Source organism: Erythrolamprus reginae, chromosome Z, assembly GCF_031021105.1.
Source record: "Erythrolamprus reginae isolate rEryReg1 chromosome Z, rEryReg1.hap1, whole genome shotgun sequence".
Taxonomy (NCBI): Eukaryota; Metazoa; Chordata; class Lepidosauria; order Squamata; family Dipsadidae; genus Erythrolamprus; species Erythrolamprus reginae.
In genome coordinates, this window is record NC_091963.1 from 116933488 (window position 1) to 116960494 (window position 27007).

The 27007-nt window shown below is 40.4% G+C and overlaps 1 protein-coding gene across 1 annotated transcript in view; it reads left to right on the plus strand.

Annotated features, from left to right (window-relative positions):
- CFAP97D1 (CFAP97 domain containing 1) overlaps positions 1 to 27007 on the plus strand; it is a 50182-nt gene that overhangs the window by 6134 nt on the left and 17041 nt on the right. The window contains exons 3-5 of the mRNA XM_070729767.1: positions 3517 to 3635; positions 13322 to 13445; positions 20082 to 20134. Of these exons, the coding sequence (XP_070585868.1) occupies positions 3517 to 3635; positions 13322 to 13445; positions 20082 to 20134 (296 nt within the window). The remainder of the gene's footprint in view (positions 1 to 3516; positions 3636 to 13321; positions 13446 to 20081; positions 20135 to 27007) is intronic.

Below are 27007 nucleotides of genomic sequence, written 5' to 3' on the forward strand. Positions count from 1 at the left end.
GTCAGCTTCAGTCGCATACAGTACAGCACTCTACCTGCTGCACCACCCCGGCTCATTGATTGATAGGTGTCAGTCTGTGGGCACTGCCATCTCTTTTTTTGTGAATTTTTCTGGGTTTTCTTCTTCTACACATGCACCCAAGAAAGATCAAAAGCATAGAGCCAAGAAGAAAATAAAGTAAGAAAATGGACCATTGAGGGAAGGAGCATCCCAAAGCTACTGCCATTGCAGTCCCCGCCCCACCCTGCAGCTTGGAAAAGGTCCTCGGCTGTTGCAAAGAAGGGTCAGCTCTGTGTGGCCTTCTTCCCCTTCACTGTTTTCCTGGGATACTTTGTGCAGCACAGCGAAATGTAAAAGCTATGATCTTCGCTTTCCTCCAAGTCTCATCTGTGCAGAGAGAAGCACCTGTTTCCCTCTGCCGCCCACAGCGCTTAAAGGAAAGCATGGCTCTTGGCTGCTACATTTCACTGTGCTGCGCTAAACTGTTTCCCATAAAGAGCAATGAAGGAGAGAAACAGCTGCTGGCCTGGAGAACATGTGGGCTGGAACAGCTCTGGCTTTCTTCCCATTCATTGTTTTTTGCTGGGATACTTCATGCAGAAAAATGTAGAAGCCATGAGCTGTTGTTTTCTTCCCAAGTCTCATCCAGAAAGACATGGCTGGGGAGGGGTGCCTTCCCATTCACCAGCTCATGGCCACATGCTCAGCTGCAGCCCAGATGAGCTAAAGAACTGAGAGTATGTTGCACTCCCAACCTTCACCTGTGCTCCTGCCTGTGCCAGTGTGTCTCAAAAAAGGATGCACTGCTTTCTTCCTTCTCCCGCTGCTGCTGCTCTGATGCAAGAGAGAGAGAGGAAGAGAGAGAGGAAGAAAGGAAGAGAAAATTTTGTTGAGAGAGTGAGAGAGAGAGAGGGAGAAGAAGAGAAAGAAAGAAAGAAAGAAAGAAAGAAAGAAAGAAAGAAGAGAAGTGTATGTCTGTGTGCATGAGAGAGGGGGGCAGAGAAAGAGAAACTGCAGGGAGCCTCCATGTGTTGCACCCCCCTCCCAACCTTCACCCATGCTACCAGCATCTCCTGAAGCTGCTGCCCCCACTGGAGCCGTGACAAGGACAGGGGGGAAGCCCAGAAGTCGCAGAGTAACACATGGAAGGCTTTTGGGTGGGTGCTGTGGCTGCCCGCATCCACCTTGTGTCTCGCTGAGAGACCTCTGAGCTTCTCCTCTACCTGCAAGCTGTAACTGCAGGATTCTCCTCCAGAATCCCAGCCACAAGTTGGCAGCCCCAGTGGGAGCAGAGGGGCACAGCAGATTGTTTTAGTGGTGAGCAAGAGGAGGAGGCTAGGATTCTATGGGAGAACCACCTCCCCCTCCATGGCTGGTACCCTACCTATGTGCCTGACATGTAAACAGCTTGAAATTTCAAAAGTGAGAAAAACAACAACTCAAAAAATACATCCATTATTTATATGCAGAAATATATGCATTTCAAACTAACAGAGGTGGCCACTGCTCCTGTCTGAAACTCTAAAAAGATGTGATGTATGTTTGTTTGTTTGTTTGTTTATTTATTTATTTGATTTTTTTTTAATGCCACCCTTCTCCTTAGACTCAGGGCGGCTTACAACATGTTAGCAATAGCACTTTTTAACAGAGCCAGTATATTGCCCCAACAATCCAGGTCCTCAAGATATTCTTCAAGATAACTAGATATTGTGGTTTACTTATGTGGATATTGTGGTTTAATCATAACCAAGAGCTAAGACAGATCATCTTCATGTAGTGTTAGGTCATAATTCAAAATTTTCCATCCTAGTTTGATCCATATTTATTTAGCAGTAAAACAGACCCCTAAGAGCTTGACAATATTGGAGACACCTCCAGCTTTTCTCAAGATACAATTATTTCTGGAATTCTTATTACAGAGGCAATATCAAATATATTCATCCTAAAAATAAATAATAGTTTAGAAAAAAGAGTAAGAAACATTTTTCTTTTTAATAAACTACTGAAAAAGCTTATTATTTAGATTTATCATCTTCTGATAAGGCTAATCAAATGTTTTCTTTCGTTTAGAAGTTAAAACTTCCCAAGATTGTAGAACAAGATAGGATAGAGAATTCAAATGATCCTCAGAAAGGAAGCAATGTAATAAAGATATTAATTTGGGAGGAAAAAGGCTCTCTTTAGATTATTTCTCTTTCTGGAATTTTGCAGAACATTCTCTCCAATACTAACAGAGTTATTGCCCAAAGTTATAAATGAAATTATTATATGCAGGAACTATAAGAGAAGGGAAGATAGCAACATCCACAATCATAGAGGAGAAAAAATTGTACAAGAGTTTTCTGAAAGCTCTACACTTCTATCATTACTGATGTCTGATCAAGTTGGTGAAGTCTGATGACACTTTCAGTCTTCTGAGAGCATCGTATGACCTTCCCTTGGCCATAACTCAAGGACTCCATGTAATTTTCTTTCTCTTCTTAGTTATGATTAAATCTGTAGTAGCCCTCCCAAGTGGTTGCCCTCCGGATGTGGTAGAAAGCTTCCAACAATCAAAAAGCTGTCATGAATATTCAAAACTAGACTCCATAAGATTGGGGAAAACAAAACTGTATGATTTGGGGGTTAATGGTTTGAGAGAGACCTGGGATTCTATATATTTCCACTCATCATTGGAAAATTGAATTTTAATAATTCATGTATCTATAATACAGCAACATCACAGAAAAGCAACAGAAGTGAAACAAATTAAAAATGTCAATTGCATTGTATTAGCCTTTTTTTCTTTTTCATGATTCATAGTGGCTGCCTTTTCCCATCTTGCCCTTTCATTTTCTCTGGTTTTTAATTTTTTTTCTTTATTATTATTTTGCTTGTATCATTTTATTTTATTTTTTCCATACCGCTTTTTGAAGTAGTTTAAATGAAATAAAATGAATTGCTTTTGTTCTTGTTAATGCTTCATTACTTGCATTGATTCAGAAATCAAAGTAACCAATTGGTACCATCACACTTCCATTTGTCAGTCTCTCTGTTTGTCCAGTACAAATCCATAAGATCACTAGGTGGCAGCAAGGAATTAATGTTTATTGTAGTATTTAGCTGCTGTCTAGAAATCTTCTGGATGTTTGCAGGCTGGATATAAGAGAGAGAGAGAGATGCAATTCTTCCTTGCAGCAAAAATAGAAATACGGGATATAGGGGGATATTAATAAAAAGTATTTGAGAGCAGAGGAATATTAACACTTCTCAGTACCAAGATCCAGTTAAATTTGGAGAAGAGATTGTGAACTTTGCATTATCAGTAATTCTAAAAAATTAGAGCCAATGATCTTGTCATTAATATAGAGCCACAGCCTTTGCCAGGTATTTGTTGGGGAAAAGGATCCCAAGTTTGATCTTCCCATCAAAATGAATGAGAATGATTGGGAAAATAATGCTTTAAAAAAAAAACTTGGCCCAGAACAAGAGATAAAGAAACACAAACATGGCTTCAACTGCTCTCTTTTTCCATAGGATGCCCAGAGGAGGAGTGGGCAGCTTGAACAAGAAAATATGTCCCTATGTGTACGCCTAGCTAATATATATCGTGGTCCCGGTTTGGTTGATTGCTGGAATGAGTACCAACAAAAGAGGTGAGCAGAGGTGAACTATTTATTTATTCATTCATTCATTCATTCATTCATTCATTCATTTATTATGTATTTATGTATTTATCTGTCTGTCTGACTGTCTGTCTGTCTGTCTGTCTGTCTGTCTATCTGTCTATCTATCTATCTATCTATCTATCTAACTAACTAACTAACTAACTAACTAACTAACTAACTAACTAACTAACTAACTAGCTACCGGTATCTATCTATTTATTTAATTTGTTTATTTGTCAAATATGTATAGGATAGTAGTAATTTGTAAAAACATAACATAAGTAAAAAGTAACGATAAAAGAAGGCAATAGGACAGTAGGACAGTGACGGTAGGCACAATGGTGCGCTTATGCATGCCTCTTAGAAATGGGGAGAGGTCGACTGTAAACAATGTAAGGTTAAAGTTTTTGGAGTTTGGGAAAGAAACCAAAGAGTCATATAGTACATTCCAGGCAATGATCATTCTATTGCTGAAATCGTATTTTCTGCTGTCGAGTTTAGGGCGGTTTACATTTAGTTTGAATCTATTACGTGCTCGTGTATTGCTGTGGTTGAAGGTGAAGTAGTCATTAACAGGAAGGACATTTAGTATATGATTTTATGAACTATAATTATATCAGATCGGAGGTGACAGAGTTGTAAATTGTCTAATCCCAGTATTTCAAGGCTGGTGGAATAAGGTATTTTGTTGCGAGCAGAGGAGTGAAGGACTCTTCTTGTGAAATATTTCTGGTGTGTCTTGATTGTATTAATATTTGATATACAATGCAGGTTCCAGACAGGTGAGCTGTATTTCAGAATTGGTGTTTTGTAAGCACTGGTTAGCAGTGTAATATTGCCAGAGAAGAAGCTACATAAGATTAGATTAACAACTCGGGGCTTTTTTTGCAATTTTGTTACAGTGGTCTCTGGCCCTTCGGTCATTGGATATGAGTACTCCAAGGTCTTTGGCCAAGTGAGTGTCATCTACAAGTTCGTTTCTTCCAAGTTTGCATTTTGTATTCTGATTTATTTTTTTTTTGCCAATGTGTAAGACAGAGCATTTGTTGGTTGAGATTTGAAGTTGCCAGTTGTTTGACCATTCTTCTAATAGTCAAGGTCTCTTTGAAAGGTAGCAGCATTGTTGGTGGTATTAAATAGTTTAATATCATCAGCAAAGAGAACATAGTTGCTTCTAATATGTTCACAAAGATCATTTATGTAGAATGTGAAGAGTGTTGGTCCTAGAACACTGCCTTAGGGGACACCACTGTTGACAGGAGCAGGATTTTTTACCACTTGTTATCTGTTAGACAGGAACGTGGTTATCCAATCATGTAGTAGTCCAGAGATGCCATAGGATTTTACTTTCAGAAGTACAGTAGTTTGTTGTGTGCTATTGAATCAAAGGTTTTGCAAAAGTCAATGTAAATTGTGTCTATTGTTTTACCCTGATCAAGTTGAATGGTCCATATGTTTTTGCGGTTTAAGAGTTGTAGATGACAGGATATTTTTTTTCTCAAACCAAATTGTTTGTTGAAGAGTAGGTTATTAGTTTCTAAGTGGGGTGTAGTGGATTGGTTTATGATTGATTTTGTGACACAACCCAAAGAGATTGGTCTGTAATTTTCAACATTGCTTGGATCTCCTTTTATGAAGATAGGGATGATTGTGGCTAGTGACTATAGGTTGAATAAGGAGCTAGTCTTGAAGGATTTTTTAAAAAAGTATGCTTAGAGGTTCAGACAAGGTTGTGAAGAGCTCTTTTAAGAAGTATGCACATAGTCCATCACATCCAGTAGATAGATATCGTTTAGGTTGCATAATGCCTTTCTAACATTATCTTCTGTAAAATCAATTTGTCTTAGTTCATTGAAATTGATTGCGATATGACTAGGAAATACTGGGCATGAGCCATTGCTGTTTACAAAGACTGAGCTGAAGAATGTGTTATAATGTTTTAATTCAGCAGCTATCCTTGCAGGATTTAAGCTACCTGTCAAGCAAGGCTCTTATTCTGGTATCAGGTTATGTTGGAAATCAGTTTTCCTGAGTGCCTGAAAAACATAGGAACATCTGGGAGAGAAGGGATGTCAAAAAAGTCAAGAGGGCAGCTGCATCTACACAATTGAAGCCCTGCCCCTTTCTAATGCTGACAAATGTAAAACCAGTGGGAAGAAGTTCCAATTGCACAATTCCACAATTGCAATCTTGACTATTGCACAGTTTCCATCTTATCCTATCATGCTGAGGCTGGAAACTTGTTCTGCCGGCATGTCTCAACTGCCCGTAATTACAGGGTAATTAGTCCAGGAAGACACACACCACATGATAAAAGGAAAACCCAAAAGTTTTTATAAACAGAAAAATAGAAACAGCTCCCTTTTTAAATGTCAAAGGAATTTTCTGGTACATGCAAGGCACAGGTTAAATGCAATCCAATTGCTCACCCAATAACTGGGAAATTGAGTCCAATTCTAAAGTCCAGAGAGTCCACACACACAATCCTGAACAGCAAAAACCACGATCTTGACAAAACAATGAATCAGATAAACTGCCATGAGACTAAAACACCAGGCTGCACTTTTATCTGTAGCACTAATTACAGCAGCCCCACCCAACCACAGCCTCATTTTCTCTTGTAATAATCCTTCAGTTGTTGTCTCCTATGCATCACTCTACGCATGCGTGGATGTGTCATTAATTCTTGTTCAGAATCCAGGGATGATACAGATGACTGATCTCCTCCTGGGCTGTTGGACAAACTCCCCTCTTCCCTGTCACTCACGCTTCCTTGGTCAGAGGAGACTTTGTCGACAGATTCTACTGGGAGCAACAACAAATGCAAAATTAACAGTCAAAACAGTCAAAAGTTTAACTAATGGCTACCTTACCTATTAATGCCACATAATAAGGCAAGTGTAAATACTCTACTTAGTGAATTATTTTTAAGTGAAGGAACTGTGAGAAACCAAAAGCAATTTTAAGTATTTATAAATATTTTGATGTTATGTACTACTGGAGAGAATTTAGAACTCAATTTTACTCATACTTTAAATTATTTTTATTCCATTATTAAGTTTTCTTTTTTCCTCTCCTTTTTTGCTTCTTTACAAGACTGTGTTCATTTATAATAACAAAAGTGGTAATATCAATATAAATATTAATGCCTAGTATTTTATAATTATTTCTTAAAATGTTGTGCAGTAATGAATTTTTTACATTCAGCTAATTATTGAATGAAATACAGTACATTTAAAAACTTATAATTTTAAAATCTCTGTTTATTCGCAAATATATTTTCTTCCATCCACTATGTACTTTTTCCTTTCCTCTTTTTTCCTTTCATGTGGAAAGAAATAAATATTTCTCATTAAATGGTTTAAAGTCAATTTCTTTTTTAAAAAAAGAAAGAAATTAGTCAGGGAACTATTTGACACTTCCTCTCTTGAGATGATATTCTGTTTCATCCAGGTAGTCCTCATTTAAAGATGATAATTAGAATTTCCTTTTTATTTTATTTTCAAATATTTTTATTAATTTTCCACTTTTTAAAAAGAAAACACATACTAAGTACAGAAGAAAGTCAAGGAAAATTAAATGAATAGTAGTACATACAGATATTAGTGTTATATTAGCATTAAAGTCACTATATTTATATTATATTAATTATACACCAGACTATAATTTGTCTCAAGTATATAAATTAGTACATGCTTTTTTCCATTAACAAATTAATTTCATATATACTTCAATGATTTATCATGCAGGCTATATTGCCCCTCCCCCAATTGTAAAGTCTAGATTTTATTGATTACATAGTTCAAAATATTTAGAATTTATAGTATAGTATAGTATAGTATAGTATAGTATAGTATAGTATAGTATAGTATAGTATAGTATAGTATAGTATAGTATAGTATAAGGGCAGACTAGATGGATCGTGAGGTCTTTTTCTGCCGTCAGTCTTCTATGATTCTATGTTTCTAATTTCCATCACTGCACAATACAGTTTTAAAGCACAATGTCACCTGACGGCACTACTCAGCAACAGCACTTTCTGTTGCTATTGTTAAATAAATCCTGGGACATCACTAAGCAAAATTTTTACTATCACACTGTGGCCGTGGCTTATGCATTTTCTTTCAATGTCTTTCAGTGCAAATTGGGTGCTCTGGGGTGGAGCTCCATTTTTGCTACCCCATTGCGTTCCCCCTCATCCAGGCAGTGGCACATCCCTGTCACTAAGTATGTCACATGATCAGTATTTGTTACTTCATCCAGTTTCCTGTAATGCTCTCTACATGGGGCTACCTTTGAAAAGTGTTCGGAAACTTCAGATCGTGCAGAATGCAGCTGCAAGAGCAATCATGGGCTTCCCAAGGTATGCCCATGTTACACCAACACTCCGCAGTCTGCATTGGTTGCCAATCAATTTCCGGTCACAATTCAAAGTGTTGGTTATGACCTATAAAGCCCTTCATGGCATCGGACCAGAATATCTCCGGGACCGCCTTCTGCCACACGAATCCCAGCGACCACTTAGGTCCCACAGAGTTGGCCTTCTCCGGGTCCCGTTGACTAAACAATGTCATTTGGCGGGACCCAGAAGAAGAGCCTTCTTTGTGACGGCCCCGACCCTCTGGAACCAGCTCCCCCCGGAGATCAGAACTGCCCCCACCCTCCTTGCCTTTCGTAAAGTCCTTAAGACTGATCTATGCCGTCGGGCATGGGGGAAGTGAGACATCTCCCACGGGCCTATACAGTTTATACATGGTATGTTTGTGTGTATGCTTGCTTTTAATAATAAGGTTTTTAGTGTTTTTTTAATTATTAGATTGGTTCTTACATTGTCTTTGTTATTGTTGTGAGCCGCCCCGAGTCTACGGAGAGGGGCGGCATACAAATCTAATAAATAATAATAATAAATAATAATAATAATATTCACTTGGCTTGTTGGGAAATGGCCATGAAGTTTGCAAATGGCGATCCCAGGATTGGTTTGCAACACAATGCTTGTGAGGCATTTGTCAAGAACCAAGCACATAAACACAGGACCACAGGAATGTTGCAATGGTCACAACTACAAGAAACAATCATAAATACCCATCATTCAGGACTATTGAAAGTTTAAAGGTTACTGAGGGAGTGGTTGTTAAGTGAAAAACTGATGAAAAATTGTCATCAGCAATATATTTCAAATATTAAGAAAAAACAGTCAAATTTTAAATTTAAAATATAAAAGAAAATCAGCCAAAATGTAGGGAATGTTTGTTCCTTTCTTTGCTCAAAGAGTAAGAAAATATACCACTTAAGCAAAACAGCCACCACCTCCTTTTTAGTGAGAAACTCTCTAAATCAGGGATCCCAAAATTCTTCAGCTCATCAATACCTTCACTAAATTATATGAAAATTTTAATACATGCTACGCTTCTAGCTGACTGTGCAACAAATAATAATAATAATAATAATAATAATAATAATAAAGAAGGGAGAAAAACCAAATAGTGACACACCAAAATGGAAGATCAGGTTGGAAAATGAGATCAGCAAGCTGAGATCACAAATAAATAAGGTAGAACAGATGAAATAAAAGGAGCTGAAGATCAAGAAAACCAAGATTTGAATAGTAAATATAATCTAGAAATTAAGATGATCAAGGAAACATTGGAAATAATAAAGCAGCAAATAACATCCCTAGTCAAGAATAACAGTTGATACAAAACTCAAATTGCAAATTATACACATAGTCTCCAATATATGCAGCAAGACAAATTCCTTGTGTATCCATTTACACTTGGTCAATAAAAAATTCTATCCTATTCTACATCAATCCAATCTGAAAGGTTTTTACCAATCCATCAATGGAGAGACTGCAATGGATAAGTCAATTCCTGACAAGGAAGAAACAGTGTAGTTCTGGGCACAGATATGGGATAACTCATAGAAATACAACAAGAACACAATTAAAGGAAATAGATGCAAATAAAAAAGAAGCTGAAATGAAAAAAAACTTGTAATAGTAACATAAATATTAGAGAAAAGCGCAAGGGAAATCAGGAATTTGTCAGCACCAGGTGAATATGAACTGTATGGATTTTGGTTGAAACATTTGACTAGTCTATATTGTTCTGCCGGCGTGTTTCAACCACCCGTAATTACAGGGTAATTAGTCCAGGAAGACACACACCACACAATAAAAGGAAAACCCAAAAGTTTTTATACACAGAAAAACAGAAACAGTTCCTTTTTAAATGTCAAAGGAATTTTCTGGTACACACAAGGCACAGGTTAAACGCAATCAAATTGCTCACCCAATAACTGGGAAATTGAGTCCAATTCTAAAGTCCAGAGAGTCCACACACAATCTTGAAGAGTACAAAAACCATGATCTTGACAAAACAATGAATCAGATAAACTGCCACAAGGCTAAAACACCAAGCTTCACTTTTTATCAGTAGCACTAATTACAGCAGCCCCACCCAACCACAGGTGGCCTCATTTTCTCTTGTAATAATCCTTCAGTTGTTGTCTCCTATGCATCACTCTACGCATGCATGGATGTGTCATTAATTCTTGTTCAGAATCCAAGGATGATACAGATGATTGATCTCCTCCTGGGTTGTCTGCCAAACTCTCCTATTCCCTGTCACCCACGCTTCCTTGGTCAGAGGAGGCTTCATCGGCAGATTCCATTGGGAGCAAAACAGGCCTGCGGTATGTGGATGTTTCCCCCACATCCACCTGCACATTGCTTGAGGCAGGAGCTGGGCCAGAGCTAACCACAACATATACTCATACATTGCCAAGTAATTTAACAACATACTACAAGGAGGTGAAATTGAAGAATGGCTAACATCTGGCAAAACCTACTTGAACATGAAAGAGTACTAGGCAACTATAGATTGATTATCTGCTTATCAACAACCTTTAAATTGCTAACTGGTGTGGAAGCTCATACATTCCAAAAGCATCCAGTTGAAAACAAATTCTATCTGAACAGAAAAGAAACCACCCAAACAGCAGAGGAATAAAAGATCAACTCCTAATTGACAAGATGGTTTTTGGAAGAGAAAGAAGATCAACTTGAAAGCACAGATTGATTATACTTCCTGGATAAATAGTGCCTAGAAACAACAGGATTCAGTAGTAACATCAGAAACAAGGATCAATGTCACAATGGTTACTGATCAATGGTGATGTGGAAGATTAATATCAAGACAGAAATCTTTCAAGGAGATTCCCTACTATATTTTTTTGTTGCACCAATTCCTCTGTCAACAATACTGAACAGGTCAGGCCATGGCTATCAAGCATCAAAAACATCTGCCAGGCTATTACAACTCGTATAAATGGACGACCACATCCAGTATGGAAAAACACCATCTGAAACAGAATCATTGAGTAACACTGTCCATATATATAGTCAAGATATTGTAGTGGGGTTTGGATTGGACAAACCATTAAGGAGGGAAACATAGTGAAAACTGAAGGTAATAACATACAGAGTCTAGAGCAGTGGTTCTCAACCTTTCTAATGCCATGACCACTTAATACAGTTCCTCATGTTGTGGTGACCCTCAATAATCTAGCCCCAATTTTCCCAACAGAGCATTAAGCTGATTGGCAGGAAGGTCAGATGGACACCCCCACTGTAAATACCTGATGGTATTGTAAAAATATCTTCCAAGGTGCCAGAATAGAAGCTTTTGTTCCTAACACCATGGGAAATTTGTCTTTTCCCATGGTCTTAGGCGACCCCTGTGAAATGGTCATTCAACCCCGAGAGGGGTCTCGACCCCCAGGTTGAGAACCACTGGTCTAGATGAAAATGATCACTGCAAATACCAGGTCAAGTTACAACATCAAGCACATTGAAGACAAGAAAAAGATTAGAAATGAATACATCAAGAGAATGAAAAAGATCTTAAAGTCCAAATTCAGTGAAGGAAACACCATCTAGGCAATTAATGACTGACCAATTCCACTCATTAAATACACAGTTGGAATAATGAACCAGCTCAGAACTAAAAGCTATGGATAGGAAGACCAGAAAAATAATGACAATGAATCCTACCTTCATCCTTACAACGACATTGGCAGATTCTACTCACCAAGGAAAATAGGTGGGCATGGAATGTTGCAACATCAGGTCTTTGAATGAAAAAAAGGACATTGGAAGAATATCTGAAGAACATGAAGACGTTACAGTGACTCTAATTTACCAGATAGGTTACTGACTACAGGACGGACCAAACAGGCCAAATGAAGAACAAGAAAGAGACATAGGGAGACAAAGTATTATATGATCAGTATATATATTTTTTTTTAAACAGTCAAAGCAGATAATAACAAGACCCCAAAATGATTAGGAAGCAGGAAAAATGTGTGTGTGTGCAGGGGGGCGGGAGACACATAGAGACTAATCCTAGCTGCACAAGTTCAAGCCTTAAGAAATGCATACTTAAGAGGCAGCAGCAGACAACAAGTGCTACCTCTGCAAAGAAACAAAAGAAACGGGAAACCACTTGGTTGTAAGAAGATCACATAGACTGACTACAGGCAACGGCATGACAAAGTAACAACAATAAGAGCACTGAAAGAAATACAATTTTCGTACTAGCAAGAACTAGCAGGAAGTATAAAACTGAGGACGTAATAGAAAACGAAGAAGCAAAATTGCTCTGGGATTTCATAAGTTAAACAGACACCTGCCACATAACCCCCCAGTGTTAACAATTATCAAGAAGAAAGACAAAGTCTGATAATGAATATTGAAGCACTTGGAGACAACAGGCTAAAAGAGAAGGAACTGGAAGAATTAACAAAATTCAAAAACCTGCAAAAAGAAATAGAATGATTGCAAAGGCAAAAGAAAACCAAAGTAGTATCAATAGTTATAGGAACCTTAGATGCAATCCCAAAACAACTGGCACTTGAACTAGTGATAGGTTAGATATGCAGAACCAGTAGAATTTTTTCCCCTTTTTTTCCCCTTTTGGGCTCTGAGTATGTTTTTCCTAACATAGTAAATGAGGTTGAATGTGTATAATTTTAGAAGAGCTCTGTGTGTGTGTGTGTGTGTGTGTGTGTACATACACTTTATATAATAGATAATATATATTTTTGTGTGCCTGTAATATGTATGTACACATATGGCCTATATACATATAATTAAATAGTATATTTTGGATGTTCAGTAATAGTAAATAGGGAAATTGTATCTCTTTGAGGCGAGGAGAGGCCAGGCACCCTAATCTTAACCCAAATCCTTGACGTGAGTGATGTCATGTTGGCCACCTTTAAGCCAGTCACATGATCATCAAGTTACTCCCACCTGGTCACATAGCCAGCAAGCCACACCCACAGTGTGGTAGTAAATAATTTTGCAGCCCTTCACTGACTTGAACCATTAACATTGACAAAATCATCATTGGTCAATTGCAAAAGACAGAACAGCTTACATTTTACAATGATACTTCTAAAACTATTAAATGTCAAGTTTTGCCCATCCCAGGACCTTCAGAAGAACTCAATAGGTGGATAAAAATGCCAAAGCCACTCTGAATATCTGGCTGGTTGCAATAAAACATGTAATAATTAGGGCCACCAAACCTTGCAAGTCCATATTAATCACTTTGGAGAAATACAGTGTTAATCCTCTTATCTCATATAAGCTTTTTGGGATTTTGCAGTGTGTTCCGGCAGAAGCATAATATAGAACTTGTAAGGACTTCTATGGAGAACCAGGCAATTCTTAAAAGACTCCGAAATAAAAAGGCAACCTATGACAGGGAGCAGTGCGAAAAGGATTGGCAGGCAAGTGCATTCTTCCCCATGGTGTCAAAGGTTTAGCCTTCCATGTTTCACCAGTAGAGCAATTTAAAAATTTGAATGCTCTTATTAGTGTAACAGAAACCTTCTCCACCACTCATGCATCACCACAAAATCTCCAGAACGATAAAGCCTACAAGCTTTAAATTCATTCCCATGTTCCTCTTGCCTTCCAGGTGCTCACTAAAAAGGATTTTTCAAAATGAACATCAGAGCATTAGTATTTCCTATATTATTATTAATACACTATGATACTAAGGAGTTCTACACCCCCTCCCCACCTGAAAAGAAATCTGATCCAAATGCAAAACATAAGCAAAGGATAAGAGTTTCAGTTTCAGTTTTTTCAGAGAAGGGGGATAGGATAGGGGAGGATTCTGTGGGGCAAGGCTGAGGGAGAGAATAGGATAGGAGAAGCTTCTGTGAAGCAAGGCTGAGAGAAAGAAGGGGGGACAATAGGGGAGGATTCTACAGGGAAGGATGAGGGAGAGAAGGGGAACCACAACTACTCATTAATTTTCAAACTGTGTCAATTTATCAAGCCCAATTATATAGTTTTATAGCAGAATATGGATATTCAGCTAATCCTTTATGTAGCAGTGTTTCTTAATATTGACAACTTTATGATGTGTGGATTTTAGCTTCCAGAATTCTGAGAATTGAAGTCCATACATCTTAAAGTTGCCACAATTGAGAAACTGCTCAATATGAGTCAGACATCAATTTCCATCATCCCCTACTATCTGGAGGATGCCATGTTACAAACTACAGAGATCTAAGAACGTTTTCACAAGTGAGACAACGGAGGTCAGCAATACAGTGAGTTTAATACATAAAACTAAACGTAAAGTTTAAAAGAGTGCCACTTCTTCACCCAGTTTGCTTCTTCCACCCACCCCAGTCTGAACAGTAACAACACAGAGATAAAAGACAGACTGTAACCTCATGCTGTGATCTCTGTTTGGCAGCCGAACCAATTTATTTCTGGTTCATCTGAGGAGGTCTTTGAAATCGAAGTAAAACTAATCTTTTCTTTGAAATACTGTGGCTGAGTAGAACTTGTGGGCAATCTGTTTGTCAATTTGCAAGAATATTTGCTTCACCTCACCATTTAACTTCTGGATGGGAAGAGTCAGCCGGGCCTAGCAGGCATTTCAAGGCGAAGTGTCACTTGGTGGCTTTGCAGATCCACATCATAAGCACGGATCATTTTGCAAACGTTTCAGACAAATGCCCAGAAATTAAAATTAGGAGGGCAGAGCAGTGGTTTGGCGACTCCTTTGATCTTAAAGATTCTGAAATTGGCCAAAATGTCTTCACGCTGCTTTTAATCAATTAGGGGGTGGAACCAGGGGTGAAATGCTACCTGTTTGGATAGGTTGGCAGAACCGTTAACAGACATGTGGTCTGCTTCGCCGAACTGGTAGCGATGACTGATAGGCCATGCCTCTGAACCGGTCCCCTGGTCACGGCTCGCTTGCCCCATTTCTGTAAAGGCAGAGCCCCACTGCAATCCAAAGAGGGGAGGGGGATGCAGCAGAAAAGGCCACCTTCCAGCTGGGCCCTCGTGTCTCCCAGGCTGGCTCCGAGGCACTTGGGGCTCTGAAACAGCCCACTGGCTTCCCACCTGGCCACCTCCACTCTTTGACTGCTTCTGCCATTCTGGGAACTTGGCCTGAGGAGTTCGGCACTCTGGACGAAGAAGATTTGCCTGGACCGTTGCTCCCTGCCAGTGAAGATGCAGAGCAAGAAGCATGGAAGCCACCAACAGGCTGGCAGTCCCCTGCACAGAGAGAAGGCCAAGCCTGGCCACACCATGGCAGAGCACGTGGTGTTTTCCATTCCGCCTGGGCGACAGCACTTACCAGAGTGGGCCAGTGTGGGTAGCCCTTCATCTTGTGGAAAACGAAATCAGGGCACTTGTAGTCACATGGCTGGTGGGACAGGGCATGGGCGGAGAAGCTGATGAAGGACACCTTGGCTGAGCGATCACCACACTGGGGCTGCCTTGCCCACTTTGCCTCTGTGTGCTTCACTCAGAAGGGGTCACCACCACTCTTCCTGCCTGCCAGCCTGCACACATCTACCTGCACCAGCCTGCCCTCCTAGAGTACCACTATGCTACTATCATTCACTTTCTTCCTTCTCCCACCACAAAGCCAAAGTGAATGGCAGTGGGGTTGCTTCGCGAGGACAGGCGGCTCCAGACTGAAATGGCAGGAAGGGAAGTCTGTGTTACACGTAAATGTGGCATGAAAGTACAGGGCTTCCTTGCTCCTGCACTAAGGCTCTGTGGTGACCCTCCTTCTTCCCCTCTTTCTCTTCTTGCCAGGGGGGGGCGGGCAATTGCCCGAAGCTTAGTCCAGCAACGAAGCTGGCCACTCGCTTAAGGAGGGTTGTAACAGGATGCAAAAGGATTGCAGCTACTCTCCTGCACTAAGGCTCTGGAGAACCTCCTTCTCCTCCCCCTCCTTCTCTTCTCATATCGGAAGTGTGGGAACAGAGCAAGGCGATAGCCGGAATCTTAGTGGAGGAGAGAATCCGTGTCCTTCTGCGTCCTGTTAAAAACCTCCTTAACTGAACCACCAGCTGCCCTGTGCATGTGACAGTGACAGACAGACACAGGTACATACACACACACATACACAAAGGTACAGAGGTGGGGAGAGAGAGAAAGGAAATGAGAGAGAGATAAAGAAAGAGGAAGAAAGAGGAAGGGAAGAGAGAGAGAGAGACAAGAGAGAAAGGAAGGAAGGAAGGAAGGAAGGAAGGAAGAAAGAAAGAAAGAAAGAAAGAAAGAAAGAAAGAAAGAAAACAAACAAATTTATGACCACAATTGAGCCCAAAATTTTGTTTGCTAAACAGGAGCGTTGGTGAGTTTCACGACATTTTACAAGTTGGCCATACCCACCTGTTCACATGACCACTAAGCCAAGCCCACCAAGCCACGCCCCCTGAACTGGTAGGGGAAATTTTTAGATTTCAGCACTGGATGGAACAATAGAGTTGTAAACACGCCCCTATATGAGGACATTGGTGCAAGCTGAAGAAGCATTAAATTCTCCCATTCTAAAAGCAATTACAGTGATCCCCCGGGTATTGCGATCCCGATCATTGCGAAACGGCTATATGGTGATTTTTCAACCCGGAAGTACAAACACCATCTGCGCATGCGCGCCCTTTTTTCTATGGGCACGCATGCGTAGATGGCGCCGGGCAGATCAGCTGCTGGGCGGCTTACCTGGGTCTTCCCCCTCTTGCTGGCGGGAGGGCGAGAAGCCCCCCCAGCACCCGCTCGCCCGCCGTTCGCCCGGCTCGCCCGCCGTTCGCCGCTCGCCCGCCCTTCGCCCGGCCACCCGCCATTCGCTCGCTGCTCGCCCGCCGTTCACCGCTCGCCCGCCCTTCGCCCGGCCACCTGCCGTTCGCTCGCTGCTTGCCCGCCCTTCGCCGCTCGCCCGCCCTTCGCCCGGCCACCCGCCGTTCGCTCGCTGCTCGCCCGGCCACCCGGGTTCGTTTTGCTTCGGGACATGCCGGCGGCGACGTTTTAAAACAGCCGCGCGGCTTCCCAACTGAGTCCCGAAGCCAAACGCGGAAGTTCGCCTTTGACTTCGGGACTCAGTTGGGAAGCCGCGCGGCTGTTTTAAAACGTCGCTGCCGGCATGTCCCGAAGCCAAACGAACCCGGGTGGCCGGGCGAGCAGCGAGCGAACGGCGGGTGGCCGGGCAAAGGGCGGGCGCGCGAGCAGGCAGGCGGCGGACAAGCGGCAGGCGCGGCAGCAGCGAGGAGTTTGCGTGGGCGTCTTCGGCTCCTCGCTGCTGCGGCGGAAGTAAAAACACCATCTGCGCATGCGCAGTTGGTGTTTTTACTTCCGCAGCGCTACTTCACGAAAAACCGATCATTGCGAGGGGTCCTGGAACGGACCCCTCGCAATGATCGGGGGATCACTGTACATTGAAACTAGAAAATAAGTTGAGCCTAGAACAGTAATGGTGAATCTATTTTTCCTCGGGTGCCAAAAGAGTGTGTGCATATGCTATCGTGCATGCACAAGTACCCACACCCATAATTCAATGTCTGGGGAGGGCAAAAACAGATTCTCCCAGCCCCCAGAGGCCCTCTGGAGATGGCCTGTTTCCCAACTTCTGGTGGGGCAAGTAGGCTCATCTTTCATCCTCCCAGGCTCCAAAGTCTTCCCTGGAGCCGGGGTGGGGGGAGATAAAAACGCTCTCACCTATCCTCCCACAGGCTCTCTGGAAACAAAAATGCCCTCCCAGAGCTCTGTGAGAGCCAAAATCAGTTGGCCTGCACACACATGCATGTTGGAGCTGAGCTAGGGCAATGGCTCATGTGCCAGCAGATATGGCTCCGCGTGCCACCTGTGCAATGATGGGCTACCAAAAATTTTACTATCACACTGTGGGCGTGGCTTATGCATTTTGTTTCAACATCTTTCAGTGCAAATTGGGTGCTCTGGGGTGGAGCTCCAAATTTTGCTACCGGAACTGCGTTCCTGACCATTCCCATAGGAGCCCATCACTGCACCTGTGGCACCTGTGCCGTAGGTCTGCCATTAGTGGCCTAGGACTTTGATTAAAAGTTGTTTCATCTCTACATATCCAAACAATAAAAATATATTTTTTTTTCCTAACCTCATCAGCACCGTAATTCCCTTTCTAGCACTTGAGAATGCCGTCATTTGGGATGGGGGAAAGAAGGAGAGGTAGGGAGAGCCAATTTCTGACGTTCTTATGTAGGAGGCAAATGTTCTTACTCTGTTATTAGCAGCAAGGGAGGTACAGGGTTTGCATCCTCTGTGTCACCTTGGAACCTTCTCCCCTCCTCCTTAGTCTTGTTAGGGTAAAATGCTGCCAGCCTAAATTTCTTTGCAGGAATTAAAATTGCTTCCCAGAGTCAAGCAGCATCTCCTTAATGTCAACAAGCCTCCCACAGACGGAGAAGAAGGCAGATGGCCCAGCTGCAACTTTTGTCTTAAGAAAAATGAAGGGAAAAAAATGTTGTTTCTTTGTTTCTCATATAAGAAACAAAGACTTGTTTATTCACAGATTTTTTCCGCTGGAACTATTCAAGGCAGTGTTTGTATGACATATTTCCCAATTGTTACTTTTAACACGGTTTACTTTTCTGATTTGGGACCACGTACACTAAACTAAAATGTGTGAGCAATTTGTGAAATGATGTTTAATTTTAGTCTTTCTTTCCATGTCCTAAGACATTCCATACCTGAGTTAGACACTTGCATTCGATCCTTCTTTGCTGATGTGTTTTTTTTCTTTTTAAAACTAATTTGCTTTTTTTTAAAAAAATCTTTGAAAATCTGTAGTCAGCCCTTCCATTCTTCAATGGGTAACTTAATTGTTATTCAAAATCTTGAAAGCCCCACCCTTAAAAAGAAATCTTTATGGGGAATCTTTCCTTGTTTAAGAGAAGACTTTTGGTCATGGATTGCAATTCATTAAAGGGATGGAAATGTTAAGGTTTTAGTATGTTAAAGTTCTGGCGAATCACTCAGAATAATTATTCCATGTAACCTAGGAGAATACATCTAATTCCCATTTAACACACAGCTCTTCTGGAAAGCAGAGAAGTCTTCAAACTTGGCAACTTCAAGACCTGTGAACTTCAACTTGAGAATTCTGGGAGTTGAAATCCACAAAATCTTAAAGTTGCCAAACTTGGGGAAGCCCTTGATAACATTTCACAACAATCCAAAATAAATTCATTGTTTCACATCAAGGACAAGTTGAAAGGGATTAATTTATGGTCAATAGAAATGCAAATGAAGATCCTTCTCTTTGTTTGTTTACTTATTTACTTACTTACTTATTTATTACTTACTTACTTACTTACTTACTTACTTACTTACTTACTTACTTACTTACTTACTTACTTATTTATTAAATTTGTATGCCGCCCCTCTCCATAGACTTGGGGCGGCTCACAGCAGTAATAGAAAAACAATGTACAATACAAATCGAATAATTAAAACTAAAAACCCATAACTTAAAAAACATGCACACAACATACCATACATAAACAATATAGGCCTGGGGAAGTTATTTCAGTTCCCCCATGCCTGACGGCAGAGGTGGGTTTTAAGGAGTTTACGAAAGGCAAGGAGGGTGGGGGCAGTTCTAATCTCAGGGGGGAGCTGGTTCCAGAGGGTCGGGGCCGCCACAGAGAAGGCTCTTCCCCTGGGACCCACCAAATGACATTATTTAGTCAACGGGACCTGGAGAAAGCCAACTCTGTGGAACCTAATCAGTCGGTATTTGCAAAGAAGAGTGCTATTTGCACTTTTGGCATAGTGGTTAAGGCATCAAGCTAGAAACCTGGAGAGAGGAGAGGGTGTTCTGCCTTAGGAACAAAACCAGTGAGGTGATGTCCAGCCAAACACTCTCCTTAGGCCTAGGAAACAGGAAGCATGGCAAACCACTTCTAAATTTTGACAAAGGAAACTGCAGGGACTGGTTCAGGCATTCAGCTGTCTTGAAGTGGCCATGAAAAAAAAGGAATAAGGTATTATAAGGTGTTGCAGCAGTTCTCTGAGGCTACTGTTGCATCACAGTCACTTTTTAAAAAAAATTGTGCTTTCTTCTTTAGAATTCAAGGAAGTTTCTGAAAAACACTTCTCGTTTTCCTGAATCATATCAAGAGTAAGTATAAAACACTACCTGGAACAAGATCCTTTGGATAGGGATGTGGCTTTGCATTTGTTTTATGGATACTGTGGGATAGGTGCCAAAGGTATTTTTTTCAGGACTCATGCTAGTTTCCCTGCATCAGTCCTTTTCTCAAATAATAACATCAATAAAAACAACAGAAAATAGAGAAGGTGGTGAATTGCTAAAAGGGGGGGCGGAGGTTGCTAGTCCTCTAGAATCCGTTTATTTCCTAAAATGCTGCATGCCCCCCACATACAGGTGAAGCTCAAAAACTTAGAATATTGTGCAAATGTTCATTTATCTCAGTAATGTAACTTAAAAACTGAAACTTAATATATGAGAGATATTCATAAATGCAAGGCAAGATAGTTCAAGCTGTGATTTGTCATGATTGTGATGATTATGGAGTACAGCTCATGAAAACCCCAAATCCCCCATTTAAAAAAATTAGAATATTACATGCGTTCAATAAAAAAGGAATGTACGTAGAACAATATCAGACTTCCTTAAAGTATAAGCATGCATATATACTCATTACTTAGTTTGGGCCCCTTTTGCAGCAATTACTGCTTCAATGCAGCATGGCATGGATGCTATTAGCCTGTGGCACTGCTAAGGTGTTGTGGAAGACCAGGATGCTTTAATAGCGGTCTTCAGCTCTTCTGCATTGTTCCATGTCATGTCTCTCATCTTTCTCTTGGCAATGCCCCATAGATTTTCTATGGGGTTCAGGTCAGGTGAGTTTGCTGGCCAATGAAGGACAGTAATCCCACGGTCATTGAAGCAGGTTTTGGTGCTTTGGACAATGTGGGCAGGTGACAAGTCCTGCTGGAAAATTTAAGTCATAATTCCCATAAAACATGTATGCGGATGGAAGCATGGGGTGCTCCAAAATCTCCCAGTGGACAATTCCATTGACCCTGGACTTAATGAAGCACAATGGACAAATACCAGCAGATGACATGCTCCCCAAATCAACACAGACTGTGGAAACATTACACTGGACCTCAAGCATCTTGCAGTGTGTGTGCCTCTCCATTCTGGCTCTTAGTCTGGGTCTTTGGTTTCCAAATTAGATGTAAATGTTTCACCTTTTAAGTTACATTACTGGAATAAATGAACGCTTGCATGATATTCTAATTTTTCGAGTTTCACCCGTAGGCTCTCTTGCAAAGGGAAAGTGATAGTGGGAAGCTGCTGTGTTTGAATATGTCCACCTGCTCACACATGCAGGCTTGATCCCTTTCTGCCCTCTACAGCATCTATATCTTTGGGATGCATCTACTCAAATTATACACTAGGATAGATCTATTTTGGCCTTATTTTGGCCTCATCAGCTAGCCATACCCACTGGGACTTGAACCTGCAACCTTTGCCTTGTAAGGCAGAGAATTATCCTCTAGGCTACAGTATCCAATCCCTTCATCTCTGCACCAGGGAAGGGTTACATATTTTTGTGTCGAATCACCCTGGTGTATTGAAGGAACATCACAGCTCCTTATTTGCCTCTTGGCCCAACCCACTACCATTTCCAAGGCAGTTAATTTTATTGATAGCCGACAATTCTATCTGTATGTGTCACATGTTTTTTTTTGCTGAATCCACTATGGATGTTTTCTAACAAAAATCTAGATCTGAACTTGCTGATCTTACACAAAATTGTTAGAATGATGAGTGGGGAGGGGGAAGGTCTGTATGTTGTGTAGATTTTCTTGCCCAGATGTACAATAAAAGTTTTAAGAACATATTGTGGATGCTACTGCAAAGTGATTACTACGTGCTGAAGCAGCATTTCTCAGCCTCAGCAATTTTAAGAAGTGTGAAATTTAACTTCGAACATACTGGCTATGGAATTTTGGGAGTTGAGATCCATACATCTTAAAGTTGATGAGGTTGAAAAACATTGATTGATACAATGACATGGTTACTTGCAAAGAGGGCTAATTGTAGGTCAAGTAAGCCCGGGCTTAGGGGCACCAAATTTTAGGTGGTACTGAAACTGAAAAGATTTCCCAAAATTAAAAAGAAAATGCAGTAATAATGCATTCCATCAGCCAGCAATCCTGTTTAAGGCTTAAATACAATTGATGCTATATGACAATGTAATTGCGATTACTGTATAAATAGGGTGAAAAATATCCAAGAAAACAAAAAAGAATTTGCCAGGGCTGGAAATTATAACTATAAAGTTTAAAAAGTTGGAGAGGGGAAAAAAAGAAATAAGATGGCATTTGAAACTCTTAACAGAATTGGAAGATGAATCAAATCATTTGGTACCAAGAGTGCCAAAATGTCTAAAATCTTAACTCATCAAATATGTCCAGGGAGGGGATTTTTTAAAAAGTCAAGATGGGGGCCATGCCCACTCAATCAAAGCCCAACCCATGTATAAAATGTGTGTGTATGGAGGAGTGTCTTTGATCATATTGCTATTGAGACTATCTTAGCTTTCTTGACTTCCCCCATGGAGAACCCTGTGAATCATTACGGTAGTTTACCAAACAGCCACCTTTTTCTTTTGTTCTCCTTTCCTATAATATATATGGTTCCACTTTTCTACAATTCCAGTTCTGCCCTCCAGCCATCTAGGATTTTTTTTTTTTTTTGAGAAAAATTATAGGGTCTATGGGAGTCAATGGTATTACTGAAAATAAAGAGGGAAGGTATTGGTGTTTTCCTTAGCAAAGTTCAGTTTCTCGTGTGTGTAACATACTTTTGCTGATAATGAAAAGGAAGGGAGGCTATATTGATCTATTTTGGGCTTATTTGCTCTCATCAGCCAGCCATATCCTTACTGAGATTTGAACCTGCAGCCTCTGCCTTGTAAGTCAATGGCCTTAGCCTCTAGGCTACAAGCTCTCTTCCTTATGAGCTTTTACCAGGGAAGAGCTATATGTGATTTTTTGTCAAGTCACCCTGGTATTCCCAAATATGGGAGAAGCATACAGCTTCCTTTTTGCCTGTCAGCCCCACCAGGGGCTATATTCTGAGGCAGATAAATATTTATAACCAACAACAGAGCCTAGTGACTATAGATTAGGATAGTGTTCTTTAGCACTTCCCCTCTTCAGGAACTCCTATTGAGATTAATTTTCACCAAGTTTTTGAAGCACTATACATAGAGCTGACCTGCACTACTTAACAAGCAAAGCTTGCTCCTTTAGAGGAGAAAATTACAGTAATGCTGAGAATTAGACAGCCAAAGAATGAGCCATCTCTCTATCACCTAACTTGTCTTTCCACATACATACATACATACATACATACATACATACATACATACATACATACATATGTATATAAATATATAAATCTATATAAGTATATAAATGCACTGGTGTGCCTTTCGTCCCCTGTCCAATTGTCATTCCTTTCTTTCATCTATCATATATATTCTCTTCCTTTCATATATCCTCTCCTCTAAGTTCACTTTTACCCTTATATAAATTACCACATGTCTTTTTTCTTCCTATGTATTTCTGTATTGGACAAATGAATAAATAAATAAATAAAATAAATTCTAGGAGAATGCGTGCACTCATACCCAAGGTGCTGTTCCCCCATCCCGCAATTTGTCAAGTTGGCTTCTCCATAAAATTCCTTGTGGATTTACCATGGCTTTGAATGAAACCTATTTGTTAATTGGGAATTGAATTCAGTAGATTCACTTCTACAATCCGGCACCTTTTTGGCGTCTTGATCCTAGTAACCTCTCGACTCTTGCTATAGCCCTTGAACATGCTGGAGTTTGCAGCTAACATTCTAGAAATGTTAGAATTTGGAGAAGGTCCCATTTTTGCTCTGGTCACTAAAGATGCCCAGAACAACAAAAAGTGTGCCTTAATGGTTTAGGACAGTGTTTCTTAACCTCAGAAGGCTGGCTGGGAATGTTGGAAGTTGAATTCTACACATCTTAAAGTTACTGTGATTGATAAAGACTGGTATGGAATACTACATGATTGTATTCATATTGCCATCCTAATTCTGTTTTCTGGGCTCACACAATACAATGAAATGTAAATTAACCCATATAAAGAATTGAATTTACATGTCTGACAAATCAACCAAATCCTAAATAAGCCTATCATCTTGTGCAGTTACCGCAACTATTTTACTGCAAAAACCTTAAATTGACTTCTGTGCATTGAGTGCTACCTGTACTGAACTAGTGACTCCCAAATTTGTGCTACTCCCTGCCCACCTGCTTGATGGAATTCTGAGGATTACAATCCCAGTGGAGCTAAATGGAAAATGTTGTGTCTGTATTTTTGCTAGCACTTCTGATACATCATATACAATGTGTAAGAACCAGTTTGGTCTAATGGTTAAGAAAGGCTATAAACCAGAAGGAACTTAAGTATGAAAGCCATCTGGGTCACTTTGGGCTAGTCGCTCTCAATCCAATTCATCTCAAGGAAATAGGCTTGCTGCTTTAAATTATTTATAAAAATAATAAAGATAAGATGACTGAATCAATTAATATTCTAAAGGTCTAAATACATTCTTCAGCCAAAAGAACCTGAAAGCTGAAAGACCCTCAGGAGATTTTGGAAACCAGCCGTTTAACTGAGTTGATTGAGCTTCCTAATGCACTAACTTTAAAGTGGTTTTCAGCTTATGTTTTTCCTTTGTCTGGATTTGATTTATATCAAGTCTGTTTGGGGGGGGGAAATCAATCTGTGGAACTCAGTTAATATAATCCTCCAGCTGCTCCTTTAAAATGTGAGTTTCTAGACTGCCTAAGTATCCTAACATGTTCTTTTAAATTTATTGCAGAAAACTAGACAATGTGAAGCATAGCAAGCCGCTTAAGACTACTCGAAATACGCAGTGTAGCTGATGGTAACGTCAACACTAGTTGGGAACTTCATTTAGACTTTAGAATAAAGCAAGTGGCGATCAATCTATTATGAAATGTTTCCAAGCATCAAGGTGCATTCCATACACAGTGTTACCTCACCACTTCATGGTTCACCTTTTGCGGACTCGGTGCATTGCAGGGTTTTATAAAATATTAATGGAAAAAATATATAGCTACTTCATGGGTTTTCTGTGGAACTCGCTCACTTGAGATGCTACTTGCCTACATGAGATTGTAAACAACACACGATTGGTTGATTGATGGAGAAGTGACCAGAGTGCTGCTTTGTATCCCAGGGCCCGATTGGTTCAGTACAGTAGCTCGTTGTTTACTTTTCGTCTGTGCGCAGCTTCCCCATCTCTCAGTCTGCTACTACACACGGCCATTTCACGTGGAATATCATTTCATCATGTAGGTTTAGGAATTCAAAACATTTTACAGTAAGTGTAAAGGTACAATACATGCACAGAACAATGTGGGAATGATTATTAAGGGAATGGGAAAGGTTCATGTAGCGTAAACATGTGGGGTTAGGGTTAGGGTTTATAAAGCTTTAAAATAGTGTATAGATAAATATAGTGTCTGTACTTCGCAGATTTTCCTTTATCGCGGGTGGTCCTGGAACATGGTCCTGGCCCTTACTTCCAGAAGAGGTCGTGACAGCTGTCAGCCTTAGTAGCCTCAAAGCAGGATTAGACAGATTCATGGATGCCAAGTGTACCGGTGGTTATTGAAACAAATGTCCATGTGCTGCCTCTATGTTGGTTGAGGCAGGCAGGATTCCCTTGAGTACCATTTGTTGGGGGTCAGGGGAAAGGGATGGTCTTGCCTTCTCTTTCTGCTCAAGATCCCCATGGACAATTGGTGGGCCACTATGTGACGCAGAATGCTGGACTCGATGGGCTTTGGCTTGATTCAGCAGGGCTCTTCTTATGTTATGTTCTAACGTAACACCCGTGATAAACGAGGGAACACTGTACATCAAACACAGGTGCTGTTCAAATGTTAAGAAACCAACATGGGAGCTGTGGAAAGCTCAATTCTCATCAGAAAGACTGCAATGAATAGCTGACATGTTTGCTGCAAGTTATTTCCCACATGATAAGCTTTTGAAATAGACTGCTTTTTTCAGGATGTCCAGGAAGATATAAATTCTTTGTGGGTTTTTTGTGGGGCTTTTAACCTATTGAGGCTGAGTACATAATCCCTCTTTTCAATACATTTCAAATAATAGTAGTCAACACTCCTAGGCAGAAGTTCCTCCGCACACAAATACATGAACAGCATATGATTTGTGGAAATAGTAAACGGAACAATGCCATGGGCAATTCAGGCTAACTCTGTTTAAAGCACTTTTCTTTTAGAATATATTTTATAGCATTGGCATTAGCAGATAGCTGAATGTGTGCATTGCTGCAGATGCTTATTTGTAGGGGGGGAGTAAACAGTTATTTCCAAATAAGATACATTAATATGGAAATACTAATTATTAAGAATCCAAAGTTTCTCTGCTGCCTCATATAGTCTGAGATATTCAGTCTTAATGCACAGACCAGGGAAAATGAAAGCAAGGAAAATGGGGGAGGGAAAACATTGAACATTTTAAAAGAAATATTGGGTTGGATTTTATTTGCATAATGCATGCTGTGTAGGTAAGTTGGCAGGAAGAGGTAAGAGGATAATAGTCCAAGTAAGGTGACCAAAGTAGAAAGGAGAAAAAGTTGGAAATTCACCACTTCCCAAGGGTTACAGCAACAGCTCCAACTCCAGTTACTACTACTACCACCACTATTATACTTGTATTAGCTGGTGAGTTAGCTGTTGACTGATGGGAGTTTTAAAAGATGTTTGGAGAGTGCCTGATCACAGAAGAACAGTGTAAATTTCATTGACTTCCACAAATTAAAGCAAAATTAACTACTGTGCAATCGTTTATCTACATCCATTCCATTTCTTCAATTTTCCAATACAGATTCCCCCAAACCTTTCCTCTCTATGCTAGC